Genomic DNA, 16,622 nt, shown 5'->3' with positions numbered 1-16,622 from the left:
GATGCTTCAGCAAGGTTGGAATTGGTCAGGTTAATCTTTGCGAAGGACGTGTGAATCAAGCTGCATACCAGGTTATCTTGGAAAAATAGTTGATTCCTTCTGCTGAGGCAATGTCCCCCAACTCTGAGGACTGTTTTTTCCAGCGGGACAATGCGCCATGCCACACAGCTTGGTCAATCAATGTGTGGATGAAGGACCACCACATCAAATCCCTGTCATGGCCAGCCCAATCTCCTGACCAGAACCCCATTGAAAAACCACTGGAATGTAATTAAGAGGAAGATAGTCACAAGCCATCAAACAAAGAAGAACTGCTTAAATTTATGTACCAGGAGTGGCATAAGGTCACCCAAAAGCAGTGTGAAAGACTGGTGGAAAGCATGCCAAGATGCATGAAAGCTGTGATTAAAAATCATGGCTATTTGTATTGTAATGGATTCAAAGGATTGTAATGAATAAGAAAATGATCACACAACAATTAAATAAACTAAATTGGATTTACTTAATAAATTATAAGATTAAATAAACAATAAATACATGTGAATTTAAAAACAAGCATTACATACATTACATTATTAAGGCAGAAATCCATCAAACTCTGTGTCTCTGTAGGTCACATCTCCAATCTCTGTGTGTGTCCTGTATGTCCCTGTGTGCTCTTTTTATATCCTAAAACATCCAATGTATCTCAGTAAAACGTTTGATCTTCATTGGAGTGCCAGGGAGAAACCTCCTTAACCCCTTAACGACCGCCGATACGCCTTTTAACAGCGGTAATTAAGGGTACTAAAACCACAGCGCCCTTAATTCACGGCGCTGTGGAGAAAGTACATAGCGCCCCCCAGTGTCGGATTTTCTCCGGGGTTTCGGCTGACGGGTAGCCGAGACCCCAGAGAACATGAATCGGTCGGTTTTTACCAACCCCGCTTTTGCGATCGCCGTTATTAACCCTATAACAGCGACCGCAAAAAAAACCCAACGTGATTATGCATTAAATTTCTCTTTCCTCTGATGTGATCTCACATCAGAGGAGAGAGAAATAGGGTCCCCGATCCCCCCAATCGCTCCCTGGTACCTTTCCGTGGTCCTCACTTCCCTCCCGGTGGTCCCGCGTCCCGCCGGCGTCCTCCGATGGGCGCCACCATCTTGAAAATGGCGGGCGCATGCGCAGTGCGGCCACCGGGAATCTGCCGGCTCCAGATGGCAGATTCCATTCATTATTTTGATCACTATGATAAACGATCATAGTGATCAAAATAAAAAAGATAGTACATAACCCCCCTGTTTATCACCCCCTTATATAGGCAAATATAATGAAATAAAGAAAATATTTTTTTTTTTCAGTTTTCCATTAGGGTTAGGGTTAGGGTTGGGCTAGGGTTAGGCTTAGGGTTAGGGTTTGGCTAGGTGAGGGTTGGGCTAGGGTTAGGGCTCGGATTAGTGCTAGGGTTAGAATTAGAGTTAGGGCGAACTAGGAATAGGGTTAGAATTAGGATTAGGAATTATGGTTGGAATTAGGGTTAGGGTTGGGATTAGGGTTAGGGGTGTGTTGGGGTTAGGGTTGGAGCAAGAATTGAGGGGTTTCCACTATTTACCAACTTTGGGGGTCTAAAAATTGGGGTCTAAAAATCACTTTTGTGGAAATATAAAAGACTTTTCATTTTCACGGCTCTGCGTTTATAAACTTCTGTGAAGTGCTTGGGGGTTAAAAGTGCTCACCACACATCTAGATAAGTTCCTTAGGGGGTCTAATTTCCAAAATGGGGTCACTGTTTAGGCCCACCAGGGGCTCTGCAAACGCAACATGATGCCCGCAGACCATTCCATCAAAGTCTGCATTCCAAAATGGCACTCCTTCCCTTCCGAGCTCTCCCATGCGCCCAAACAGTGGTTCCCCCCACATATGGGGTATCGGCATACTCAGGACTAATCGCACAACAACTGTGGGGGTATGATTTCTCCTGTAACCCTTGTAAAAATAAAAATTTGGGGGCGAAAAGATAATTTTTGTGGGAAAAAAATGGATTTCTTATTTTCATGGCTCTACGTTATAAACTTCTGTGAAGCACTTGAAGGTTCAAAGTGCTCACCACACATCTAGATAAGTTCCTTAATGGGTCTAGTTTCCAAAATGGGGTCACTTGTTGGAGGTTTCCACTGTTTAGGCACATTAAGGGCTCTCCGAACGCAACATGGCATCCGATCTCAATTCTAGCCAATTCTGCGTTGAAAAAGTCAAACGACGCTCCATCCCTTGCGAGTTCTGCCGTGTGCAGAAAAAGTGGTTTACCCCCACATATGGGGTATCGGCGTATTCAGGAGAAATTGTACAACAAATTTTGTGGTTGATTTTCTCTTTTAACACTTGTGAAAATAAAAAAAATTGGTTCTGAATTTAATTTTTTTCCAAAAAAATGTAAATGTTAATTTTTTCCTTCCACATTGCTTTAGTTCCTGTGAAGCACTTAAAGGGTTAATAAACTTCTTGAATGTGGTTTTGAGCACCTTGAGGGGTCTAGTTTTTAGAATGGTGCCACTTTTGGGTATTTTCTATCATATACACCCCTCAAAATGACTTTAAATATGATGTGGTCCCTAAAAAAAAATGGTTTTGTAAATTTTGTTGTAAAAATGAGAAATCGCTGGTCAACTTTTAACCCTTTTAACTTCCTAACAAGAAAAAATTTTGCTTCCAAAATTGTGCTGATGTAAAGTAGACATGTGGGATATGTTATTTATTAAGAAATTTGTGTGACACATCTCTCTGATTTAAGGGCATAAAAATGTAAAGTTTTAAAATTGCAAAATTTTCGACATATTTCCGTTTTTTTCATAAATAAACACAAGACTTATCGAAGAAATTTTACCACTAACATGAAGTACAATATGTCACGAAAAAACAACCTCAGAATCAGCGGGATCCATGGAAGCGTTCCAGAGTTATAACCTCATAAATGGACAGTGGTCACAATTGTGAAAATTGGCCTGGTCATTAAGCTGCAAACTGGCTCTGTCGCTAAGGGGTTAAACTGGTCAGTCACTGACAACAAATGACCTTTACTAGTAACAAATCACTGGTCAGTTACATTCTTTTGTTAGGTGGGTCATCTGTTCGGATATTTACACTTCAATGACCTTCTGCGAACTCCATGGAAGTAATGAGATATATATATATACACTGTATGTATGTATGTGTGTGTATGTATGTGTGTATATATATATATATATATATATATATATATATATATAACTGATTGATCAATAATTAGTATTATAATTAATTGGAGTCTTGAAACCATTAAAAATAACTCTTACTACACTATTCCACAAAACATTGATTTCTGAATTCTTCCTGAGTTAAAACATTAGTATTGTTGTTTCTAAATGATTATGAACTTGTTTTCTTAGCATTATTTGAGGACTGCAAGCACTGCATTTTTTTTTGTTATTTTGACCATTTCTCATTTTCTGAAAATAGAAAATTTAGTGCTTGGAAATTCGGAGACATGTTGTTAGTAGTTTATAGAATAAAAGAGCAATTTACATTTTACTCAAAAATATACCTATAAAGAGAAAAACCAGACAAACTGAAACTTTTGCAGTGGTCTCTTAATTTTTGCCAGAGCTGTATATATTACACCTATATGTATCATTATCTAAGATAAGTAAGAATGATAGAAGGGAGGAGCACACAGGGGATTACATATCTGGCTGCTGAGGACTTTGGTCCTAATGTGCCCGAGAGTTCACGTTCTGAAGTATTTCCTCTATTTTCCGCAGGTGTAAGGATCTCCGGAGAAGTCGGCCATTATAAAGTGATGACATGGTGTGTCCTGGTAAGGAGACGTTTCATCCCTTATCATTATTCTGATATCCCCCACTGGCCAATATTCGCCCACACCAATCTTACTAATTCCTACACAGTGTTAATATTCTGCAGCCATTAAATCCGAGTTATCTTATTGGCTGTATATTGCCCCTCCGCTTATCTGCACTTCTTCAATCATTACATATATAGTAAGCAAAAAGAACACACCCAGTCTTCCCTACGAATCCATGGATAATGCCGTTTGAATTTCGAACATTCTTTAACCCCTTCCTAATGGGAACTTTTTTCTCTTGACACTTTCATTATTTCCTTCCCTTCTTCTTCCAACAGCCATAACTTTTTTAGCGGATGTAGCTGTACGAGGGTTTATATTTTTAAAGGACAATTTGTAGTTTTGAATGACATCATTCACTTCATCATGTCATGTACTAAATAAAAAACAGAAAAAAAAAATTCCAAGTGATGTGAAATGGTGATAAAAAACCCCACAATTCCGCCTTGCTTTTCGTTTTTTTACTGCAGTCATTATAATTCTACAGGTCAACAAAAAAAAAAATTAGTGTCGTTGTTTTCCGAGTTCTATAACTTTTTAGTTTTCCTGTTGATTAACAAGTATGAGGGTTTATTTGTGACGTGGCAAGATGATGTAAGTATTAATACCACACTCCCATGCAATATGATGTTTTGATCACTTTTTTGAGGTGTAGGTGCAGTGATGGAAATAAATTAATTCTGGGATTTCGATTTTTATTACCTCGGCGTGTACAGTATGGATTAATTTAATATTTTCATAGCTTGGACTTTTACAGATATGGAAATATTAATTACAGTGGGGAAAGAAAGTATTTAGTCAGCCACCAATTGTGCAAGTTCTCCCACTTAAAAAAGATGAAAGGCCTGTAATTGACATCATAGGTAGACCACAACTATGAGAGTCAAAATGAGAAAACAAATCCAGAAAATCACCTTGTCTGATTTGGCGAGATTTATTTTGCAAATTATGGTGGAAAATAAGTATTTGTTCACCTAAAAACATGCAAGATTTCTGGCTCTCACAGACCTGTAACTTCTTCTTTAAGAGGCTCCTCTTTCCTCCACTCATTACCTGTAGTAATGGCACCTGTTTGAACTTGTTATCAGTATAAAAGACACCTGTGCACACCCTCAAACAGTCTGACTCCAAACTCCACTATGGTGAAGACCAAAGAGCTGTTAAAGGACACCAGAAACAAAATTGTAGCCCTGCACCAGGCTGGGAAGAATGAATCTGCAATAGTCAAGAAACTTGGTGTGATGAAATCAATTGTGGGAGCAATAATAAGAAAATGGAAGACATACAAGACCACTGATAATCTCCATCGATCTGGGGGTCCATGCAAGATCTCACCCCGTGGGGTTAAAATCATCACAAGAACAGTGAGCAAAAATCCCAGAACCACATGGGGGGACCTAGTGAATGACCTGCATAGAGCTGGGACCACCGTAACAAAGGCTACCATCAGAAACACACTACGCCGCCAGGGACTCAGATCCTGCAGTGCCAGACCTATCCCCCTGCTTAAGCCAGTACATGTCCGGGCCCATTTGAAGTTTGCTAGAGAGTATTTGGATTATCCAGAAGAGAGTTTTGGAAGAATGTCATGTGGTCTGATGAAACCAAAGTAGAACTGTTTGGTAGAAACAAAACTTGTCGTGTTTGGAGGAAACAGAATGCTGAGTTGCATCCATAGAACACCATACCTACTGTGAAGAATGGGGGTGGCAACATCATGCTTTGGGGTTGTTTCTCTTCAAAGAGACCAGGACGACTGAACCGTATACATGAAAGAAGGAATGGGGCTATGTATCATGAGATTTTGAGTGCAAAGCTCCTTCCATCAGCAATGGCATTGAAGATGAAACATGGATGGGTCGTTCAGCATGATAATGATCCCAAGCACACCGACAGGGCAACAAAGGAGTGGCTTTGTAAGAAGCATATGAAGGTCCTGGTCCTGGAGGGGCCTAGCCAGTCTCCAGATCTCAACCCCATAGAAAACCTTTGGAGGGATTTGAAAGTCCATGTTGCCCAGCGACAGGCCCAAAACATCACTGCTCTAGAGGAGATCTGCATGGAGGAATGGGCCAACATACCACCAACACTGTGTGCCAACCTTGTGAAGACTTACAGAAAATGTTTGACCTCTGTTATTGCCAACCAAGGATATATAACAAAATATTGAGATGAACTTTTGTTAATGACCAAATACTTATTTTCCACCATAATTTGAAAAATAAATCTTTCCAAATCAGACAAGGTGATTTTCTGGATTTGTTTTCTCATTTTGACTCTCATAGTTGTGGTCTATCTATGATGTCAATTACAGACCTCTCATCTTTTTAAGTGGGAGAACTTGCACAACTGGTGGCTGACTAAATACTTTTTTTCCCCACTGTATGTTTTTTTTTTATTCTTTATTTTTGAAGCCGGGAAATGGACGGTGATTCATTTAAACTTTCATATTCTTTTATTTTTAAGAACATTATTTTTTTACTTTTATTTTTTAGTTCTTTTTGGGATTTGCATCTTCAATTTGACAAATGGATGTTATGTTACTGTTCTTATTTTAATGAGGATGTGTCCATGTACTGCCAGCACTGATTTGGTAGTGTTAGGGCTCGCACCACCTTATTATTGGTCTAAGACCGGGTTCACACTTGCATTTGGCTGGTCTGCGTATGTCCTCCCTTTAGCTCCACCTAAGCTCTGACTACTTCTGCATGCATCCTTCGTACCTATCTTTAACATTGGGTACGCAGGGACATGCGTTGTATGCGGATGCGTCCGCATGCGGCGTTTTGACGTGCCCGCCGACCGCGTTGCGTTCCCGTGCGTTGCGTTCCGCATACAACGCATGTCCCTGCGTACCCAATGTTAAAGATAGGTACGCAGGACGCCTGCGGAAGTAGGCGGAGCTTAAGGGAGGACGTACGCAGCCATGCGGAGACCAGCCCAACGCAAGTGTGAACCCATCCTAAGCGCGATCCAACAAAATGGTGGGCAAATGTTAGTGTATGGGGCTGTGCTCAAGTCCGATTTTATCCTCAGACCGAACCGTTATGAGGATAAAATCGCAGTATGTCCGAATTTGATCCAAAATTCGGATTGCACTTTGCCATGCAAGTCAATGAGCCTGTGAAAAAAATAGGACTGCACTTGGATGGCATCTGAGAAATATTCCTGCGCACTGACAGAATGGAGAGGATGGAGAATTTTTTCTCTCCATCTTCTCCTCACAGGTTGCTCTGACTATGTCATATAAGAGAATCGGATCACACGACGCTGACACTCTGATCAGAGTTTGATCAGAGTGTTATTAGCATAATTGACCCGATTCTCTCGGATGAGAAAATATATGGTCATGTGACCCTGGCCTTAGTGTATATAGGGACACAGCTCTAACTGGTAACACCCAGTTGTCAATTTATTCATATTTATTCTAGAAGAAATGACAGGGTAATTGCCCAACGTAGAGGAGATCAGAGGGAGTTTATGAGCAGAGTTCTCAGTCTCTTATCTCCTCTGCAGTGACTCCAGTCTCCATGCTGTGGCTGTTTTGAGGACCCATTCACTTCATATGACTGTGATGCCATTGTTCCTTTACCTGATCTGACTACCAAAGCGGCAGGCATTCTACAGGGCCAGCTACATTTTTACAAATGTGGCGCCCCCTGCTGTCAGAAGAGTGTGATGCACCCCACCTTGTGGATGATGCACCGTGGCTTGGCAGGAGGATCTCAGTTCATGGAACCTCCTCAACGAGGCATTGTGGGAAGCCGTAAAAGGGAATCTGTTACCAGAGTTTTGCTGAGAGAAGTATAATGTAGGGGCAGAGTCCCTGATCCCAGCAATGTGTCACTTGCTGGGAAGCTTCCTGTAGTTTTGATAGAAAGATGGTTTTATCAGCAGAAGATTATTACTTGAGGACCAGTAAACCTGCTGCAAGGTAGTCAACACACCCCCACCACTGATTGGCAGCTTTCTGTCTCTGCACAGTGTACACAGAATCGGTATTGTGGGCGTGGTTATACAGAGCTCAGCATCCAGAGAACTGCTAGATCTTGTTATGCCGCTCTCACCCTGAGCCGGGACTCTGCGCTCGACATCACTACTTCTGATGCCGTGGCCACACCGGGGATCCCGTCTGGTGCGCATGCGTACCTCTCGCACTTGATCCTATGGCTGCACTGTGTTGCTAAGCGCGCATGCTCTCTCCTCTCTGCCCTGACTGCAGCCACGCCATCTTTATGGTCCTGGAGTACCTGACCCGGAAGTCCCAGTGCTCATGCCCTATATCCCTGCTTGTCTGCGCTCTGTATTCAGGTCCCTTGCCCTGTGCTCCGCCGTGCTTAGCTCATGCTCTGCTCCTGTACTGTGCTCCGTCATGCTTCCTAGCATGTGCTCTGCTCCTGTACTGTGCCCATGTCGTGCTCCTTAGCACACGCTCTGCTCTTGCCGTGCTTCTTAGCACACGCTCTGCTCCTGCCCTGTGCTCTGGCGTGCTTCTTAGTACACGCTCTGCTCCTGCCTTGTGTCCTGTCATGCTTCTTAGCACACCCTCTGCCTTGCCTTTCACCCAGGCGTGCTTCCCAGCATGTGCCTTGTCTAGCCTTGTACTCAGGCGTGCCATCCTGCACGCGCCCTGCTTTGCTCCATACCCGGGCGTGCTTATCACTGCATGCAATACGTGCTCCCGTGTACGTGCCTTGCACTACCCAGTGCCCAGCGTACCCCCATGTTCACGCCCTGTACTGTCCTCAACCCTCCGTACTTCTGTGCACACACCCTGTACTATCCTATACCCTGCGTGCATCCATGCTTTGCACGCTCTTGCATTCTGCGCGTTCCCTGTTGTACCTTGCTAGACACACTCACTCGTGTCTTCTGTGAGCCGGCCACTTGGTTCCAGCAGTCGTGGTACTTTGCCCCCCTGGGTCTGCCCCTGACACTCCCTGTATATGGGGTGATCCTCACTAGGTCCGCTTGCCCTGGGTGGGTTGGTATCACGACCCAGAGGGTCCACGCCAGGAGTTGTCACAGATCTGCAGCAGAGAAAACTGCAATTTTATCAAAACCGCAGCAAGCAGTCCATTAAGTGACACATTGCTGGAATCAGGGTCTCTGCCCCTACTCTCCGAAAGGATAGCAAAAACCTGGTGACAGATTCCCTTTAAGTATGGCCATCTTGCATGTATTACTACACCTTCAGGCATGTATTACTACAGATCACTTGAACGGCTGTTATCAGAGGATTGTCTTGTGGATATTTACTGTAGAAACAACATCGGTATCCTCAGACCTGGACTCATGGCATCTAACACTAAGGCCTCATGCACACCGCCGTATCATGGGCTCGTATTGTCTGGGTGGGCTCTCTTACATGGCACTAAATGATAGTCTTTCTTGCTTTCATCCCTAAGGCTTTGAGACAAAAGATGACGTCTACTGTTACTCGCTGGCGAAAGCTTTGTATTACGTTGTATCCCCTGTGACGGTCGGGTTTTATGCTCCGTGGGGAAGACGCAAAGATTTCCTTCTCAACAAAGTCCAATGTGAGTAAATGGCTATAAGTCCGATTCCTATCAATTTGCCATAAAGTTGTCATCTCAGGACACAATAATGGAAGAAGTCATTTCAACGTACAACCACGGCGCTAAATTCTGACAATAAGACAGATTCTGGACCACCATAAAGCTGCAGACCTCCTCTAGATGTCTAATACACATCTTCTAGAATATATCATTATGATTTGTATGATAGGGGGGCTATCTGGCGCCTCCATCCTCCTCCAGCTCTAACATCAGGTGTGGAGAGCTGCTGCTATATGTGGGCGGGGCAATTTCCACGGCAACCATCTTGTTTCCTCGGCAACTGTCCTGCCCTAATACTGCAGCAGCTCTCCACACCTGATGTCAGAACGGGGCGTAAGAACAGAGGCGTCAGCGAACCCTTGTAATCTAAATGCTTGATGAAGATCAAACCCTTCTGAAATTGTCACATTTCTAAAATAAACTAGTTTTATTAAAAAATTAATAATAATAAAAAAAAATAATAATAAACAATACATTTAAAAAAAAAAAAAAGTCTCTAAAAGGTCCCTTCATGACCAAAGTGGTCTTCAGATTCATCTACGGATAATAATTTGTTCTTTATTAATAAAAAGTGTAATAAAGAGATTAAAACGTTAAAAAAGCCTATTTAAAAAGTCCATTAAAAGTTTGTAAATGTTAATTTTTCAAAATAAAAAAGTAAGTAACTCAAATAGTAAACACAATTATGAGAAGAAAAAAATAATGCCAGAATTGCTTTTCTTCTATAAAAAAAAATTCAATGGAAAGCGATTAAAATGTCATATACACCCCCCAAAAATTAATAAATATATAAATATAAAAAGTTTGATTTCACTGTGATCATATTGACCTGGGAAATAATGTACTACTAGTGACATATTTTACACTAGATTTTACAGCTAAAAGAGGTTACGGGTTAATAAAAATTTCCTATAAATGTAGACATGAATTTTCCACTGTGATTGCAGCATACTTGTGCCTAGAAGCATGGAAGAAAGAGAAGGAAGAAGTGGAGAGGACTGGACAACGGACAAGAAAATGCAAAGGAAAAGATCTCATCAAACTCATCTTTCTTATGATATTTTACCATCCGGTGATCACAGAAAAACACAAGCATCGAGAGAATATACATTACTGCTTTATCCGCTTTAGTGCATGGGAATTTGCTGGCAGTGACCAACTCTGGGCCGGGCTGATTACCACGCTCTGTGATGGTATCGAAAACTGCTTTGGCCTGGCACCTATTAGTATCTACCGAGCGGTAGGCAGGAAAACCAAAATTATAGAAGGTCCATTCAAGCAGGAATGGGTTAGTAAGAAGTTCCTCTGTATCCCGCTTTGGGTTGCCACTTTGCTGGTGATCTTCATTGGAATCGCAGTGGGTGTCCTGATCCTGGTATTTGGGTTTCCATTTGGTGATCCCGCCGGAGATATGTTGGCTGCCGCTGAAGGTGTTGGGGCAACCGTGGTTGGCCTTTCGGCGGCAGGAGCTATCAGAGTAGCGATTGTGGTGATCAGAAATGCCGTTGTGACTCAGAAAGGTAAAGTGGAACAAAAAATGAATCGAACCGATATGAGCTCCCAGTTGGGTTTCATGAGCGATGTGAAAAGGGAGGTCAAAATCATCACCCGTTACCTTCAACTCATGGAAATCTTCCAAAGACAAAAAATCAAAGTTGTACTTGAGATCACCAATTTGGACAGATGCATGCCAGACAAAGTGATAGGGGTCCTAAATGCCATGAATATCCTTCTGTCTGATCCAAATGCCCCATTTATTTCCATTTTGGCCGTGGATCCTCACATCATCATTGATTGTGTCGAAAGCTCTCAGGTCTTAAAAGGAATGGCCAACAACGGCTATCAGATCTTAAATCGAATAATCACGTTACCTTTTTGCATCCCGAGAATGGACTGTGACACTAAATTATCCATACTGAAAAATATTGTTGACGGCAAAGGCGAGTTGGTGAGAGACACTGAAGAAGGTAACACGTTGGAGAACGAGGCTTCAAACGAGAAAGACTTCCTGTTATACAAACAAACTGTCCCCAACACCGACCATAACACCAGTGACGACCCACTGACAGTGAGAACCTTAAATGATGAGCACAACAGCTGTTTCCAAGAAAAAGGGCCAACGACAAAAAATCTAATAGATGAAGCCTTCGATTATCTTTTTGACGAGAGCATGAGGGACTATATCACTGACAACGTTGTACATATCAGAAGGATTGTAAATACTATCACCATAACCATCAGACTGATGATCAGGGAGGTTCCAAAAAGCCAAATACAACCACGAAAAGTGACCGAATGGGTGCTCCTGGCTACTCAATGGCCGTGTCGTCTCAGCTGGATATTGCAGTGCATTGAGGATGAGCAACAGAGGAGATGCCTGGATGAGCAAGAACCCAACGGTGAATATGCTTCATACTCCAGAACTTTCCTTTGGGATGTTTTTGAGAAGTCTTTGGAAGAGTTGGATGCTATGAAGGCTAGTCTCAATCGACTACTGGAGTTGGATGGAGATCCTGAGATCTTCCACAACCTCTTGTATGAGAGCTTTACTGTGAAAGATGCCAATTTTTTTGTGCCGTTCACTGTGAATTTAGATGTTTCCATTAAAAGACAAATGGAGCTTTTAAGAGGCAGTAATAATATGTGGGAATTAAAGAAAAGCAACCGAGTGACTATGTTGTCATTGCTGAACATGAGTGTGGAAGAAGTTTGCAAAGAGGTAAGTGTGGAGTTTTGTGTCTGGTACCTATCATTTTATTTTAAAGGGAATTGTACGGGATTGCAAAAAAATATGGCTGTTTTACAAGTGAAATCTTGAATATATTTCATGGGAACTCCTCCTCCCATTCAAACCTCAAAAAAGCTTAGTGAGCTGGTCAGGTATTCCATGTCCTAGTGAGAGGTGCTGACTTTTTTTTTTACCTGCTTCAATGCAAACTATCATTAAAAGGATTTCCTCTTTAACCCCTTAGTGACGGAGCCAATTTTTAAAATTCTGACCAATATCACTTTATGTGGTGATAACTCTGGAACGCTTCAACAAATCCCATTTATTTTGAGATTGTTTTTTCGTGGCACATTATAATTTATGATAATGGTAAATTTAGGTTGATAAGTTTTGTGTTTATTTATAAAAAATAATCAGAAACTTGACAAAAATGTAAAAAAAAAAATTGCAATTTTCAAATTTTGAATGATTATCCGTTTAATCCAGATAGTCATACTACACAAAAACATTAATAAATAACATTTCCCACATTTCTGCTTTACATCAGCATCATTTTTAAAACGCTAATTTATTTTGTTAGGCTTTTAGGTTTAAAAATGTAGCAGTAATTTTTCATTTTTTCAAGGAAAGTTACAAAATTTATTTTTTAAGGGACCTATCCAGGCTTGAAATGACTTTGGGGGTGCTATATATTGGAAAACCCCAAAACATGATACCATTTTAAAAACTGCACCCCCTGACATATTGAAAACTTCTGTCAGGTAGTTTATTAACCCTTCAGGTGATTTTCAGGAATTATTGCAAAGTGGTATCGCAGGAATGAAAAAATGTTTGTTTACCACCTAAATGTTGCTGACTTCTGAACCGGTCGCTATAGCCGGGAGACTCTAAGGCCGCTATTTGGCCATGAACTGCTATGGCAAACATCAGGACCACACAATCATGATCTCGGTGTGTCAATTAGATTAAAGTGCAAGCCCCCACAATCTTTTAACCATTTTTCCGATGTAGTCACTTTTGACAACAGCAACTAAGGGGTTAAACAGATATGGACGGTGCGAACACTGATCGTTTGTGATACAGCAAGTTGTCAGCTATAGTGGACAGCCGACAGCTGCTGGATTGTCACCTGTGTGGGGATGATATTCTCTTATATCTCAGGTCAGTAAAAAGACGTATTGGCTGTCATTAAGGGGTTAATATTGCTATCCTATCCATAGGCTGACATAAATGTCAGATCGGTGGGGATCCAGCTCCTAGCGCCCCCACAAACAAACTGATTGAAAAAGCGGCTGCGCACCCAGAAAAGTACTGTTCTGTAAATTGCATAGTGGCCATAAGTGGTAATGCAAGCGTTTTCCCATTCAATCATTTCACTGTGAGGGTGGCGAGAATTGGAATCCCACTGATCTGAAACTGATAACTCATACTAGTAAAAGTGCATCATTACTAAATTCCTAGAAAATCCCTTTAAAAGATTATTGCAAAAATGATAATGTAGTCTCAGTTTTTTGTACAAATAGAATCAATCCTGTGAGCCAATATAACCTTTTTTGAAAATCTGCACTGGTTTGCAACTAGCAAATGATGACCCTTCAGCCCTCTCATTAGCCATGCTCAAGCAGTCGGTCGAGCATACTCAGATGTACCTACTGACCCTTTCTAAAATCAAAAGCTCTGACTGCCAGGTTGTAGTACAGTTCAGCTATGCTATGCTGAAGATCAAACTGCTACCAGCTGCATATGCACTTTATGACCCGAATTCAAGAAAAACAGATGCACCTATGACCCTAATAAAACATTCTCCAGATTCTCTTACAGCATCCTCATTGCAATGACAGCTGTATTGTAGTGCAGCTCAGCTATTCTATCCGAACATAACTATGCTCTGAAGATCCCCATGAACCATCAATGAAATGTGGAGTTTGTAAATAGTAATGAATATCAGTCAAATAGTGGATCGCAGTCACTACACTGAAAACTATTAATTGTTGCCTAATGCATATAAGAACTGCCGATGTTGAGATTTATCTCTATCAGGAAGCACAGATGAAAGTAGAGGACGGGCCTGCAGCACTGAGGAACAGCAGGGTGTTGCTGGGAAATGTAGATTTGACAGATAAGAATAGAACCAGTCATTCAGCTCTACAAAGCTAGATACACAGGGAGGCAGAAGGAGATAAAGGTGCAAGAAAGAAACTTTATAGTGGGCTTGTACTGTATGATAGAGGTTGTCCGGCCTTTTGATTCGAAGCTGCAAGCATTCTGTGTGACTGCAGACTTGTGAATCTTCACATCACATGTACTGTGCACTGAAAGGAATACCCTGCGCAGAGAGAAATGCGCTAGTACACATGGGGTCACGTGCCGATTAGACGTAATATATTGAGCGAGGCTGGACACGTCTAGTTGGAATGTGTCTGGAAGTATGCAAATCACATACTTCGGCCATGTGACCACCCGATCACAGAGAATACTCAGCACGCGGACTTGTACCCTAAGGTCGAACAATCTTTAACGATAGACATGCAGATACTTACATTTCGTAAAAAAAAAATTCTACTGTGGGAATAACCATTTAATGTTAATTTGTCATCTCTGCTGTAAATGTGTGGCTGTTGATGCTACTGTATTAGGGAGGACCTGTTACCAACTTCCCAGGAATAACAGGTGTCTAAGGAATCTTGGTTGAGACACACTTGTCGAAGAGTTTATTTACATCAATGTTGGGACACCTATTTGACGGATATGTTGGGGAGTGTCCTTGATGCATACATCATATTTATGTAACTGTATGGGATGCAGTTGCATATGTAGCCCATTGGCCACTATATAACAGCCCAGCAGACAACAAAAGGACACTCTTGGCATCTCTACTGATGAGATCCAGTCCACTGATGTTCCCAATTGCATAAATAGCCCATAAATGAAGCTCACCTAGTTATATTTTATCTTTGTATACCCTTCTATATTTATTTTTCAATTTAACATTAAGGACTAAAATGGTGCCCAAGGGACTAGATTGTTTCACCCTACAACTCTGCAGTCCTATATTGGAGATAGTCTTCTCTTTTACTGAAATTCAAAGTAATATATTAAACAGTTATGACCCGCCCCCGAGGAGCACGTCGACTCAAATGTAACACTCTTATCTTTTCTTCTCTTTAGATGAACAAGCTAGGATTTCGAGATGAGAACCTCCAAAATTATAAGCAGAAGATTAAGGACCACAACCTAAATGGCAGAGCTCTTGTATACAGCGATAATAATGAGATAAAAGATGTGTTGTGTATGGGTCTTGGAGACTGGACCCTTTTCAGTGTGTACTTCCTAGGAGTTCTTCCTCCACCTCCTGCCGTCCCTGCAACTGCCCAAGTGATTGGCAAACAAGAAGCTACAAAACTTGGGGTTGGATCCAAAGAGAATATATTAAAAAAGAGCAAGATATCTCTGTATGTATCAGATGATGACATTTTCTCTTAAGTTCTCTTCCAAATATTTCACATTTTCTTTGAATTTCTAATAGAAATCATCAGTCTGATAAAGACATTCAATTAACCCTAAAGCGTATTTCCACCAAAAATGTAAAAAATGGACACCTATTTTAAAATGAGACGTTTTTCTGGCAGCCACGGTTAATTAATAATATTTTCTTATTGATTCTGAGATATTGCCATTTTTATGTTTTATTGCGGAGACATTATCCTGAATAGTAAGTGCAGCTATATTGGTTATACAGTATTTTCCATCAGGTCCTTGGATAATAATTAAGGCTACGTTATGCAAGATCGTTGTTCTTGGTGCAGAATTTCAGATTTCAGCAGAATCATCAGCATTCAGACAACGTGGGATAATAAACTGTTTTACACAAGACGACCATTATCTACATCATTGTAACATGGAGGGTTACAGGAAGACCATTGAAAAAAAACAAGCCGAGATCATACAATATAGTCTAGAACACAGTGCCAACTGCTGTCTACTAATGATTGAATGGTACCTCCTTAACATAAGCCTGCAGCTGTTGTATACGCCTCAACACATAAGGCGTAGTCCATGAGGTCTAGCTACTTGATCATCTTGGAAAGTCTCTTCTCAGAAATCAGTAAAAGTATCCATCATGGCTTGTGTTTGTTCTTCAAACTTTACCTTTAGAGCGTTCCTTTAGATTATCATGCCTACTTCTTATATTCTTCTTCCACCTGAAAAAGTCCAATCAATTTCCCAGTTTCTGCCCAAATCTTGCCCTTTATCTACCAAGCTTTGTCTCAGCAGTTTAACCTTCGAATTTTTCCTCCTTCTTCCATGGATCTGCTTTATTTTTCATGGTCGTCTTTTCTTTCTCATCCACCTTCATCCATTTATTGGCTTCCTCTTCTTAGAACTGAGATCTGTCTTCCCAAGATGAGGGGGTCACACATGCTGACTGTACAG

General features: G+C 41.3%; 1 protein-coding gene across 1 annotated transcript in view; it reads left to right on the top strand.

Moving 5' to 3' along the window:
- Window positions 1–15,854, top strand: part of LOC141052145 (NTPase KAP family P-loop domain-containing protein 1-like) — a 33,292-nt gene extending 17,438 nt beyond the window's left edge. The window contains exons 2-5 of the mRNA XM_073549378.1: window positions 3,781–3,836; window positions 9,290–9,421; window positions 10,408–12,179; window positions 15,357–15,854. Of these exons, the coding sequence (XP_073405479.1) occupies window positions 3,824–3,836; window positions 9,290–9,421; window positions 10,408–12,179; window positions 15,357–15,671 (2,232 nt within the window). The 5' untranslated portion in view covers window positions 3,781–3,823 and the 3' untranslated portion in view covers window positions 15,672–15,854. The remainder of the gene's footprint in view (window positions 1–3,780; window positions 3,837–9,289; window positions 9,422–10,407; window positions 12,180–15,356) is intronic.
- The last annotated feature ends 768 nt before the right edge of the window (window positions 15,855–16,622 follow it).

Source organism: Dendrobates tinctorius, unplaced genomic scaffold, assembly GCF_039654945.1.
Source record: "Dendrobates tinctorius isolate UK_male_01 unplaced genomic scaffold, ASM3965494v1 ptg000158l, whole genome shotgun sequence".
Lineage (NCBI taxonomy): Eukaryota > Metazoa > Chordata > Amphibia > Anura > Dendrobatidae > Dendrobates > Dendrobates tinctorius.
Note: the sequence above shows the minus strand (reverse complement) of the source record. Positions and strands in the feature narration are given on the sequence as shown.